Raw genomic sequence first — 13370 nt, 5'->3', positions numbered from 1 at the left:
TCAATTAACAAACGGAGACGTAACAGTACCATCAGATTACCATCTTTTTCGTTCGCTGCAACACCATCTTAATAGGAAAACGTTGCAAATATGGGAGGTGTTAAAGAGAACATCGACATGTTATTTGCTTCAAAGCCAAGTGATTTCTTTAATCGGGGTATTAACAATGCAATTGTAAGATGGAAAAGCATCATTGATAAGAATGGTTTTGTTTTTGTTTTGTTTTTGAATTTCGCGCAAAGCTACACGAGGGCTATCTGTGTTAACCGTCCCTAATTTAGCAGTAAAAGACTAGAAAGAAAGGCAGCTAGTCATCACCACCGACCGCCAACTCTTGGGCTAATCTTTTACCAACGAATAGTGGGATTGATCATTACATTATAACGCCCCCACGGCTGAAAGGGCGAGCATGTTTGGTGGGACAGGGTGCGACCCACAGATTGCGAGTCGAGCGCCCTAACCGCCTGGCCATGCCGGGCCCAATTTATTGTGTTATATTGTTACGTTAATACTTTGTTTGTTTGTAATTATTCACTAAGCTACAGAATGGGCTATCTGTACTCTGCCCGCCATGGGTATCGAAACCTGGTTGTAAATCCGCAGACATACCCGCGGTACCACAGGGGGCTTGGGTTAATAGCATCTTTGATTCTATGTAAGAGTGTACCATATTATATACTGTTTGTGCTTCTTTTTTATTTTTGTTTGGAGCGGTTGTTGCTTTAAAAAGTAACCAAAACAAGCAAACAAAAATTTTCAAACGATACTTATTTAGCTGCATCCTTCAAGTTAAACGAATATATATTTATACATATATTTGGAAATTCACGTGGTTCTCCTATTGGAATATGCTATGATAAATGTAAGGAAAGTTAACTAATATATTTTATTATAAACAAAAGAATGTTAGTGACTAAATATGATGGATTAACTTTTCAAATTAAGAAAAAGTGAGAAGTAACTATATGCTCGTTTTTTGTGTTTTTTTACAATAAACCATAAATATTTTTCTTCTACTGGTTCGAAAGGTGATTAATTTTGTACCTTGAACGACTAAATCACAACCAACCTTTCACCCAGTTTCAGTATTTCTGGTCCTAGAGCTTATCCAAAGGGGTTTGGGAAGTTTCCAATGTTACCCACCAACACTTGAAACTTTCCATGTCAGACCAGTTAGACTTTTACCGCTTATTTTGCCATATGCTGCTGATTCTAGCTTTCATGAAATAGCTAAGGATCACGCGATACACCCACTTGCGTAGTAGCGTCGTGGTTGTCACATGATAATAAGATTATTTCTCACAGCTGGCCTTTCAAAAAATAACATGTATGGAAACTGGGAGGTTTTCTACATGTAGACTTTGCTGTTGGAGGGAAAGTCGCTGTCGACGTATATGATTTAGTTACTCGAAGACAGTATAACTATTCCAGATTAAGTTACTTGATCGAATAGACGGTGATTCCACCAAAGAAATATTTATTTTAAGGTCTCGAAGGCTACAGTTTTGCACCAGTGTAAGGTAAGAGCGTAGTTATCATATTCTGTCTCTATGAAAATCAGTAAGGATAGAAATGTGAAAATAATGAAAACTTACGGTAAGTTATAATTGCGATACGCTACGTATTACGTAGACATAAATTGTGTATACAGTATAGCCATGAGTAGCGTGTGTGTGACGTGTAATAATATCGTTTTATCTTATTATAATATATAAAAGTAATATGAGGAAAGAAAAATGTGTCATTATCTTTTGTATGTTTTAACTTTCAGTAGTTATCGGTGTAACTTGTAAATGCATTTTTTAGTATAATAACACAAGAATATTTTATGCAAAACGTCTCTCAAGTGAAAGATAATATTTAAAATTACCTATTACTATTAGTATTACACGACAATAAACTCACGATATTCTATTTAGATACCCAATATTTCTTTGTTACTTTTTCATTTGTTGCTCGCTTTGAACAATAAAACTTTATAACTTATATATATTTTGTAAAGTTTTGTCACCCAGTAATAAAACGTTAAAATCATGGGTTCGATTCTCCTCTGTGACGTGTAGCTTTGCGCTTCAAAAACAAACACGTGTAAACTGTAGGAACATTTCTTTATTTAATTAATTGATACTACTTAAATTTATACTTGTATATATCGATTATTATGTGCAGCATGCTATATATTTTTTCAAAATATTATTTCTTATCTCATTTTATAAAATTGTATCAAGATTGCGTGTATTTTGAAAAGCTTTGCAAACAATATTTTAGATGACTAGTAAGTTATTCTGCTTGTCTTTTATGTTTTGCAGTGAAGTAGCCTCTAGGGAATGACTGTTCGTAGTAGTTGCCGACAAGTTCTACGTTGTGTTACTATATTTCTCACTGTTCGATTAAGTCCAATGTAGTCTTGTCATAATTTTATGTCGTCTTATTTAAGTCAACCCACAAAAAAATAGGTAAATCATGCAAGAACTTGCGCTAGTAGCAGTAGTAAATAAATATGTTAATGATTTAAGTAAATATATATATGAACATTAATTTATAAAGGAAATTAACGAATAATAGTATGATTTTAACTTTTATGTTTTTAAAGTATTATTTATTTTATACACACCAAAAATTATACTAAGCATATTATATTTATACTTTATAGTACCTTCGTCATTATTATACCATTATCAATGGCGTTATTTTATTAATTACCGTTACATTAGTTAATACCTAAGTGAGAGAATCGTATTGCTGTAACTTGTAAGAGCAGTACTACTTTTATTAGCGTATAATTATAATAATTTGATGGATATACAAGTGTACACTACAAAGTTGGTGGTTACCATTTTCAAGTTTAGGCAAATTGTTTCTCTGGAAAAACATACTGGTTCCGAAGTTTCTGAACTTAAAGATAAACTGTATTTAAAGTTTTGGGGGTGGCCAATGACAGAATATTCTGGAAAGTTGAACTGAAGACTTTATGGAAAAGTTGAATATAAGTATAAACTATAATGCCAAGGTGTTGTTGACTTATTTTACTTTTTAAGATTTTCAAGTTGAATTCATTAGGAAAACTACCTATAGCATAAAATTTTATTTTTATTTCATTCAAGAAGGGTTTTAAAATGGATTTTGGTTGAGGCATTAAATTTTGGAATATTTATTCAAGTATTTGAGGAACAATATATGTGGTATTTCATTGTAATGAGTAACAAAGTTTAAGAAAATTTTAATATAATAATGGTAATTTGATAGCTATTTTGGATGGGAATATTACTTGTAAAGGTATGTTAGCAAATAAAATATTTTATTAATCATCATCATTTAGAGCACATGATGAAAATGCCCACAATTTTGAATTAACTGTTATTCTCAAATTTAGTTTGATATAAATTAATACATTACTGATTGGAGGGGGGTTGGTAATGGGCTTACATGGTTATCATAGTGACTTATGAAAGAGTTTGTTTATTACACTGAATTTTGTATGAAAAAAGACAAAGAATAAGATTCAAGTTTAGGAATAGTTAGGTTTTTTTTTATAGAAGTTATAGGTTTAAGATACTCAGTAATTTTAAGTTTCTTAAGATTGTTCTACTTGAAGATTTTTCTGATTCTAAGGTGATAAACTTTGTAATTTTTTTATGCTTACATTTCACTTTTTTTTAACAGAAATACTGCTGTAAGTGAGTGGTACATTTGGCCTCAAGGTTTCTTGCAAAATAACTTAAGAATTGTATTTTTTAAAAATGCAAATAAAACTGATGGCTGTGTGATTAATTCTTAATAACATTTACTGATGATATAATGAGTTACTGTGTATATGCAAATTTCCTTGAAAAATCATATTTGTATTGTAAGGTGATTAAATGTATGAATGATTCCTAAATGATCAAGTTGATTGATAATTATCACAATATTTCAGTAGTTTAAGTTGTTAAAAGTTTCTTCTGGTTATAGCTATTTGATAAACTTAAGCTCTTATTTTGCTTTAACTATTGGAGCTGGAACTTCCTCAGCTGAATATCCAAGAACAGCCAGACAAGTACTTTTAGTACTTTCCTTCTTATTCAAATGCTTTATTGAGTCAAGTACTGAACCATATAGATTCAGCATCAGGCATTGCATTGCATGTCCTTGAATCTGTTCATTTTAGATAGTGACCTGTCTGAAATGATTAAGGAATTGGACCAGATTTTCCTTGGCTGTATCCTTAAACATTGGAGGAGAAATCTGTTTAGCCTTACTTACAGGAATCTGTGAGGCCATTATAAGCTTTTCTTTTACAGATTTTTCAGCCAACACTAGGCTAAAACTTCCTAAACTTTGATAAGTGGGAGACCCTGCTATAGAGTGGTAGAATGATGAGGTTGCCTCATCATTTTATCCATCAGTTCTATTTGAACCCAGGTTTCATTGTGATCCATGGTTGTTTCATCAGTAAACCTTCCAGCTCATAGAGGCTTACCTCTGCCTTATGGGTCCACTTACTTCACCATTCAGTGTCTGCTGTCTCACCTGCTAGTGAGAACTCATGTTGGTAGATGTCATCCACCAGTCGCACCTCCAATGATTCTGTTAATCTCAGATGGCTTTGATCAGAACTAGGGTTGGGTTATTTCAGCTGGAAAAGGCCTGGGAGCTAGTATTTTATTATTTTGGAGGTATGGAAGTAACTCAGGTTTGTTTTGATATTTGTCATATTTATATTTTCTTTTATTATTAATGTTATAAGCCAGACAATTGTTTATCTGTTTTGTATTAATGGTTGATAATAGAGCAGAAGGTTTCTCCACCACTTCAAAGCTGTAACTGTTACTCCCCCCACTATTCCAGAGTTCAAGAAAGTTCATTCTAATAGAAACAGGATTCTGTTAGCTATCTAGCTTCCTTTCGGAGACAGCCAGATAGTGAAGATTGAATACCTGGTTTGTCTTTTGAAGGGTGTTTTGTTTCTCATGTCCATAGAGAGGTAAACTTTATTTTAGTGTTGGAATAAAAGGTTATCATAATTTATTTCATATAGGAGGAAAAAAATAGTTGGAAAATCACAAAATTATTTTAATATTTCAATTGTTTTGAAGTTTAGGCTTGCAGCTTCTAGATGTCTTTCTTTAAGTTTTGATAGCTATATATATAATTAGGGGCCTAAACTTCTAGTCACCTTTCGTGTTGAGTAACCAAGGTTCTCTAAGTGATAAAATTCGGTATTCAGTGGATTTTGCTTAACACAATTATGTGTGACCTTTGAGTTTTGTGATGTCTATTGTATGTCAAATTTGTGTTATGTAAGTTTTAACTTCTTAATTTCAGCAAGAAATATTATGTGTGGGAAACATTCTAGGGGTTTCTATTGTTCAAAGTATTGAATTGGTCCATCTATATATAAAAACAAAATCTTTGTTTATTTGCACCCTAACTCCTCTGAGCCTGTTGGGCCAATGTCAACTAAAAGTTGTATGTAAACACTATAAACTATGGGGAATGTTTTAAGAGGGTCAAAATTGAACTTAACCCTATTTCTATTTTGTAAAGCCTGTTTGTTAATTACTCCTAGCCTATTGTGTCAACCTAAAACAATCTTAGCAGCTTGATGCTTGAGACAGTGTTGAATATTCTAAAGGGATTCAAGGTCAAACTATGAAAGTTGCAGAATTGTTTCTCAAATAACCATGCTTTTCTCATGGTCAATGAGATGTAGGGTGTTCAAGGGTGGGATCACCTCAAAATCTTTATTTGTTGGTAGATGGAAAGCAAACTGCAAATGTTGTTTATGAAGAAGCATTGTTATAATTTTAAAATTTTGAGATAAAGTTTACATTCAAGTTATTACTTTGAAATATATGATTGCTGTTAAACTTGCATTGTTTTAATTAAGTTTAAACATTCCCTGTCAGTTGATGGGTATTTCAGCTTGGTATATTTCATATAGTTAAAAAAATAAGTCAATTTGACATGTTGAGTAATCAAGGTTCTCTGTCAGGACTTTAAATATATGTGGGCTGGGATTCTTCTACAGTAGATGTCTGTGACTTGTTGGCAATAAATTCGAACAATAAATGGACAGCACACAATCTACTTGTTTTAAAATAATATATACATTCAAAACAAGTCAAACATATGTACAAAAATTCTTTACATTATAGGATATCGCAGTTTTATCTAAAACTAAATAATTCTCTTTTTTGTCAAAAGTCTACTCAGGCTGATTCAATTATTTTAAAATCCAATTGATGAAACAAACTATTTTTCTCTACTTTGTTTCTTACTGTACAATCTGCAATAGATTCACTTATGTTACTCTATAGGTTACCATAGTTGTATTTCAAACTTTAAATAATTCTCCTTTTCGTCAAAGTCCATACAGATGGTTTAAATTACTTCAGAACACCCTTTGACAATACAAATTATAGCCCTTATTTCTGTTAATCTGTGAAACTCACTTTAAAATATCGTCTGTTAAGGCCAATCACTCGCACAAAGGCTAAGTAATTTTTCTCTGACTGAACTTTACTTTCACTTTGCTTTGCTTGTGCTCACTTGGATGACTATATTTATACATTGTTCACTAAGGCTTCCAACTTTTTATAAACTCAAACTATAAACTCAAATTGCCTCAGTGGTTAGAGCATTCAAATCGGAAGTCTCATGTTCAAATACCACTATAGTTAGGATTTCTTATAATTTTTATTTATTAATAAGAGATGTTTAGAGCAAGCTTTTTCAATATTCAGAAAAACATTAATACTGTGATATTTTAAATTAATATTTGTTACCACTGGACTTCAATAACTGAATGTTAAAGTGGCTCAATGTTTACAGCACTCGACTTTCATGGGAAAGTCTCATGTTCAGATCCCAGTTAAGTTGGGATTTTGTGTCAATTTTGTTTTTTATAAATGACTACTTTCACTATAAGCTCTTTCAATATCATTATAGATTAAATCAAGGATTTGGAGATATTGGTTAACATTCGGATTAAAAGATGGCATGTTTACAGCATCAAGCCATCTCCATGTTGCATTTCAATTGAATGCTTTTTACACCATCTATGAAGTAATAATGTCACCATCAAAATCTTGTCGAAACGTTGTACATTTGCTGTTATGTTAAACTTATATTAAAGTTTTTCTTCATTACCCATTCAAGCCGTCTCCAGCCATTATTAGTCTCAAAGTGGGTTCCTCGTCATCGAAGCTATGAAGTAAATTCTAAACTAAAATTTTGAATAAAACTTAAAATAGTTTAGAAACAGTGCAAGAAATATGTTGCTTAGCAAAAGAAAGCTAAAGTAAGTTGATGCTATGACAAAATAGAGAAAGCTTATCAAAAATTAGGATAACCAAAGCAGAGGGATAACAATTAATATGATTAAATGAAACTCCTGAAAAAACAAAAAAAGGAAGACAAATTAATAGTAAAAGACATGCAAACAGGTTCTGGCCCCTTCAGGTCTTCCCTGTGGGTTGAATGGGTACATCAGCTAGTAAAAAATATTTTATAGTTGTTAAATTCTTGGTTTGATTGTATGCGAATAGTCTAATATAAAACTTAAATGGCTTACTTGGTTTTAGTTAATTTAGTTTTTTAAAACAACAAACAGCAAATGTAGAAGAAATTAGGAATTTGTTTAATTGTGATAGCATATGAAGTATTTGTTTGTTGTAGATATAAGATTTGAGCACAAATACAAATACCAGTATGTATTCACATGTGCTGACTATGCCTAAAAATACATTGTCTGTGTAATTATATAAGTGTTACTTGAATTATAAAAGAAAGATGTCTACTATATGTTAACTGAAAATTTTGTCACAATAGTATATTCCAATACGGTACTTCCCTCCGCTCACTAGACTAGCTATTCTTGTCCAGTGCTGCCTTCTATATACAGTTTTTTTCTTTATGCATGCTACAAGCCTTCTGCTCCCCCTTATTGGAATTGATTGATTCCAACATGCAAATCATCATGCGTCACCTCCCCACCAATAGGAGCATGATATACTCACATGTTGCATATGACTCTCTCTATACACCTCTGCCAAACTATCACTTCTCGTTTGGCAGTGCTTGTGCTTGGACGTGTTCCTTTTTGTTTGTTTAAAGTTTCACATTTGTCTTTAGTATACTCATAAAGTGGTCTTCATTTATTTTCATTTCTAGTTTCTATTAAGACTGTTTCTTAACTTCACTTTAATCTCAGTTTATTACAGTCACATTGGTATTTGTACTATCGATTATTGGTTGACTCTTCTTCATTATGAATTCCCAAGTTCATGTTACCACTTCAGGGGTTACACTTGCGACTAGTGCTATGTCTCAGGTGTGGGTGATACGGTGGGGGGGTTTATCCATGTTTATTTGCCAGGAGATTGAATATTACATGGGTCAACCTCTGTCTCCAGACTTTGCCCCACTTCCTCCCAAACAAACTGAGCTTGTTCAGGTGGATGAGGACTTAGATCACCTATTTCCACCTCATGATTTTGCTGTGCCTTTCCATGCCCCGCCTGAGGAGTCAGTTAGGCCTAACACGGTCTTTTTGGATTTTGTTTCTCAGGTATGTGATGTTTTATCCCTTTCCCATATTTTCTATGAACTGCATCCTTCCTTACTACATGACCAATCTTCCCATTCCTATTTGGTTCCCCCCTCCCTGGTTATTCGGGTACATGCTGACTAATTTGCTTCACAATTAAGTGATGGGATTTGCATGCCTAACTCCCCCCCTCCCCCTCACAGGCTTTGGATCAGTTTGCTCATGCATATTATCTTGCAGACTGTCCTTTTCTGGAACAGCAATTGTTAGGTTCCATTATGCCTATTTGGGGTGCAGCTTTCAAATCTCCTGTAAGCCTGACCTATGTCCAGTTTTCCTGCCTTCATCTTACTCTCACAACTCTTACGGTATCTCTCTACCATCCATCTCCTCTCTGAGACTCCACATCACAATCTTCGAGCTCTGGCTGTCCATGCCTTCAGTCACGATTGGTCCCACAAATTCCTTTATGTTTATCTTCCTATCCGATTACTTCATTGGGTGATCTCTCTCATCCATACTGTGTTGGATCTTTCTGATCACTCCTTATTGGCCATCTCAATCATAGTTTCCACGATTACAACAACTACAACTTTTCCCTCCAGTATCCCTTCCTTTGTCTCCCTCCCTTCTTCATTAACCTCAGTCACCAGTTCTATATTCAACTAATGACGTTCTTCATCTTCATGCCTGAATTTTATCTGGTCCTTGGTGAGGAGATCAGGTTTCTCCCATTGAGTAGATTTCCTTTTAGCTCATTCCATATGTCTTTCTTCAATGGAGGTGTATCAGCACAAATGGAAAATGTTCCACAGTTGGTCTGTAACATGGGGATTCCCTGCTGACCAACCTACTGTGGCTCTAGTGGCACAGTTTCTTGCATGGCTTTTTGACTAGGGGTCTTCAGTCTTCTAGCTCTCAGGTTATCAGACTGCCTTTTCCCATATCTTTCATTTTTCCCAATACCATCAAGTTTGTGCTTCCCCTGTCCTTACCATGTTAATGCATTCCTTCCAGATTCATTGTCCTGCCAGACAGCCTACTCTTCCAGACTGTGATATTAATGTGGTCTTCCTTTCCCTCACTTTACCTCTGTTTGAACCACTTTTCTCCTTTTCCATGTTTAACCTGTCCCTTAAAACATATTTCCTTCTCCTCTTAGCCTGTGGACGTTGAAAGTCTGATGTGTTTGCCTTTGACATTTCACATATGCTTTACCACCCTACCTATCTTCTCCTTTATCGGGACCATTTCTTACTTCCAAAGACCTTGGCAGCTAGGGAGGGTACTTCCTCCTTTTCCCATATTTCCCTTCTTTCTATTTCTCCTCTCTATCCTCGTCCCGATCCGGATACCTTCTACTTCCGGTTCATATTCTTTGTTGTTATATTTCCCACATGGCTTCCTTCCATGGTACCTGTTCCTGACTCTTTCTCCCTTTGCAGTCTTCCTCTGTTTGGAATCTTTCCCCTTTTCCCCTCACCAATTGGGTTCGATTTTTGATTTGATTGGCTTATTCCTCCTTGTCTTCTTCCTCGTGAAATTTGTTATACTGTCTTCTCATCAGATTTGACACCTCACCTTTTCCCTCGCTTCTTGTCTTCGTTGGCCATTGGAGGAAATCCTGTAGTCGAGCAGATGGATTACACCTAATATATTTGTCTTCAATTATTTACACCATATCACGGCTTCTGCATCATTGGGTTTTCATCTTCCACCTGTGGCTGTTCTTCAGGCTTCAATACAACTTTGACTGAGTAAGTTTATATTCATACTTTTCCTTTCAGAGGCCCTTGCTTCATTTACTCATTATATGGATCCTTCTCTCTGGCAATTTGTGCCTGACCAGGTATTCTTCAACTTGAAATCTGCACTGTACAGCCATGTTGATTCAAGCTTTATCTTCTCTGGCTTCGTAATGCTTACTGTTGAGATGAGGTGTTCCACAAGATCACTTGTAGGTGAATAACCTTGCAATGTAATTGATTTATAAACTTGCCCATTCCAGACTGTACCACCCATGGACTGCATGGGTAAAGCAAAAGGCGATAGCTACTCATCCCTGAAACACCTTGTATTGAATAAATCAGTATGGTATGCTTTTCAAAATAGGTTTTTGTGGTCACCCATTGCACTATCTCAGATGATGTTCCTCTGGACTCTCCACCTTGTTATCACCTCCCTTTCTTCTTGTGGATTATGGGAGTCCTTACCACTTTCCAGTTCCAAGCCACTGGGGTAGAAGACCATGGCAGCACCTCCTAAATGGGTTCCACATAAAGATGGCTATAACCATTCAGTGCACAGTTGGGTGGTGGTGTTCTTTGGGTGTAGATGACATGCTATCCTCCAATATGCAGCATATACACACACAAAGGAGTAAGATGTCAAATTGCAGTTCACCCCTTTGATTGGGAGCCCTCATCCTACCCTGTGGCTGGGTTTTAAATTTAGAGTAGAACCAATCAACATAAGTCCTCACACGTTTATGGTTGTATATATTCCTCTCTCGATCATACTCCTTCTGTGTTGTGGGTCACAGTGGAAGTAAGGGGAATTGTTCCGGTTCTGTCCTTTTTCATATCCCTCATTGTATCTTATTCTTGCTTTTTGGATGGTTCTGGTCAGTTTTGCTGTTGGGGGAGTTGATTTATATTATATAGACATTCTTTTGATTCTGAATGTTAGTCCAAGAATCGATAAATCAAAGGTAACACCTGTGTTATGCTCAGGAGTCAGAGTGGTTCTAGATTACCCCCAATCTCTTGAACTTGAAATGAAGACAGTATGATCATCATTCTACCCCCATGTGGATGTCGTTTCCCAGCGGCATGGGTTTTGTAGTTGACTTACCAAGTACAGTCCGTTTGCACCCTTGCCACTCTATACCTTAGGTCACATCCATTTGTTTTACCCACTTTTATACTTTGTGGGATTGAGTTACATATATATTTACATGGTTAGGATCACTATGCTGCCAGAGTTCTCCACTTGGATGTGCTCCTCTCTTTTTCTGCCCTTATCTACTACACATTTCACAGATGGGTGAAGAGTATACCTGGTCCAGAAGTGGTGAGGTTCCCCTCATCAGATATTTGGATCTGATTCTCTCATTTCCAGGGGTATCCTTTCAATGCTTTTTGGGGGTACTTCTGTCATTCCCTTGCACCGGTCCTGCCACCTGATCAATGTGGGATTCTAGCTAATCTTGTGACCAGGGAGAAGTACCATATTGGAAGTTATAATTTTCCTATACTCAAAATGAATTTCTGATAAGTTCTTCCCTCTGTTCACACTACCTACCCTTCCTCCTCACTTTTCTGTAGTTCTTAAATCTTTTACCAAACCTGGAAGTGATAGTTTGGTAGAGGTGTGTAGAGGCAGTCACATGAGTATATTATGCTCCTATTGGTAGAGAAGAGATACATGAGAGACATGTTGGTGTTGGGATTACTCAATTCCAGTAAAGGGTACCAGAAGAGTTGTGGCATGTGTAAAGAAAAAATTTGCATATAGAGGGCAGCATTGGGTGAGAATAGCTTATCTTGTGAATGGAGGGAAGTACCTATCGGAAATATAATTTTAAGTATAGGAAAATTATAACTTTTAGATTTAACATAAGAAATATTAGTCAAATTTATTTTTAGTCATTTTTTAATGCTAATGTGCATAATTTGGAATTAGACTATGATATTTTTTTTTGAGAAATTTGTTTTGTTTTTCCCGATGATCTAGGAAGTTTCAACAAGCAGTGTACATGTACAAGTGTGTGTTAACCTTTTATATTTCTTCAGAAAAGAAAAAAAAAGTGGTCAAGATCACTTTTTCAGAATAAACACATTTCCTTGTGTTAAATATAATTGGGAATAAAACTCCAAGTTGAGTGAGGTCATTGGCATGATATCCCAGTTTCATATTAAACAAAAAAGTATAGTAACAGTCTTTTTGATTTGTTAAGTCCTTGTAAGTATCTGGAATCTGTAGAATAATGTAATATTGAAACATAGATTAAGGCTATAGCTACTTTTCTAAAAAAAACATATTAATATGTTTACATAACATTACTGTAATTTCTGACAGATAAAATGACCCATTTTGAGAATTCTACTGAGAACTTCAGTTCCTTCCAGCAGTTTCTTGACAGTCGTCAATACAGTAGGAATGGTGTTAAACGTTATGAGTGGATATTTGGCAAAACATTTCTTAGCACAGGAGGAAAATCATTATTACAGGTTTGTAATGTTTCTTAAATAATTACCATCATTATGAATCTAATGTACAGTTACTTAGTTACATTTTGTGTTTGAATATTGTATAAGCAAAGTTAGAGAACAACAAAAAAACCACAAGTATATGAAACTAATTGTTAGAAGCTTTGATATTCATAAGTCTTCATAAGAAAATATCAGACTGAAGAAGACATACAAATATGTTGAATCTAGTTTCTCAAACGTCAAGACTTCTTACAGTTTGTTCCATTTATTTTTTATTTATTTTTGTTCTGTAAAATGAAAATAATCTTACTTATGAAGTCCTTTAATAAGATCATTGTAGGTTTACAATATTGCTTCTCAAATTTAGAAGATTATAGAAGATCAAGAAAGTTGGTGAAACAGAAAATTAGGACATTAAAAAAGATGTATGAGAAATGGTTGGCTGAAAATGTCAAAATTAACAGTAAAGATTTCTTTAAATACATGAAGGATAAACAAAATGTTAGGATGAGGATAGAACCCTTGAGGAATGGTAAAGGAAGGCTAGTATCTAATGATTATGAGATGGCTGGGTTATTTAATTTTTCTTTTTTTTTTCAGTTTTTACTAATGAAGATTTAAGCAGT

General features: G+C 34.7%; 1 protein-coding gene across 1 annotated transcript in view; it reads left to right on the top strand.

The window, feature by feature from the left end:
- Positions 1–1219: 1219 nt before the first annotated feature.
- Positions 1220–13370, top strand: part of LOC106475718 (phosphoethanolamine N-methyltransferase 1-like) — a gene marked incomplete at its 3' end in the record, with an annotated part of 19623 nt that continues 7472 nt past the window's right edge. The window contains exons 1-2 of the mRNA XM_022379776.1: positions 1220–1596; positions 12611–12762. Coding sequence (XP_022235484.1) covers positions 1551–1596; positions 12611–12762 — 198 coding nt within the window. The remainder of the gene's footprint in view (positions 1597–12610; positions 12763–13370) is intronic.

This window comes from Limulus polyphemus, unplaced genomic scaffold (genome assembly GCF_000517525.1).
Source record: "Limulus polyphemus unplaced genomic scaffold, Limulus_polyphemus-2.1.2 Scaffold9030, whole genome shotgun sequence".
NCBI classification, from domain to species: Eukaryota; Metazoa; Arthropoda; class Merostomata; order Xiphosura; family Limulidae; genus Limulus; species Limulus polyphemus.
The sequence above is the reverse complement of the archived record's forward strand: the minus strand, read 5'-3'. Positions and strand labels throughout refer to the sequence as shown.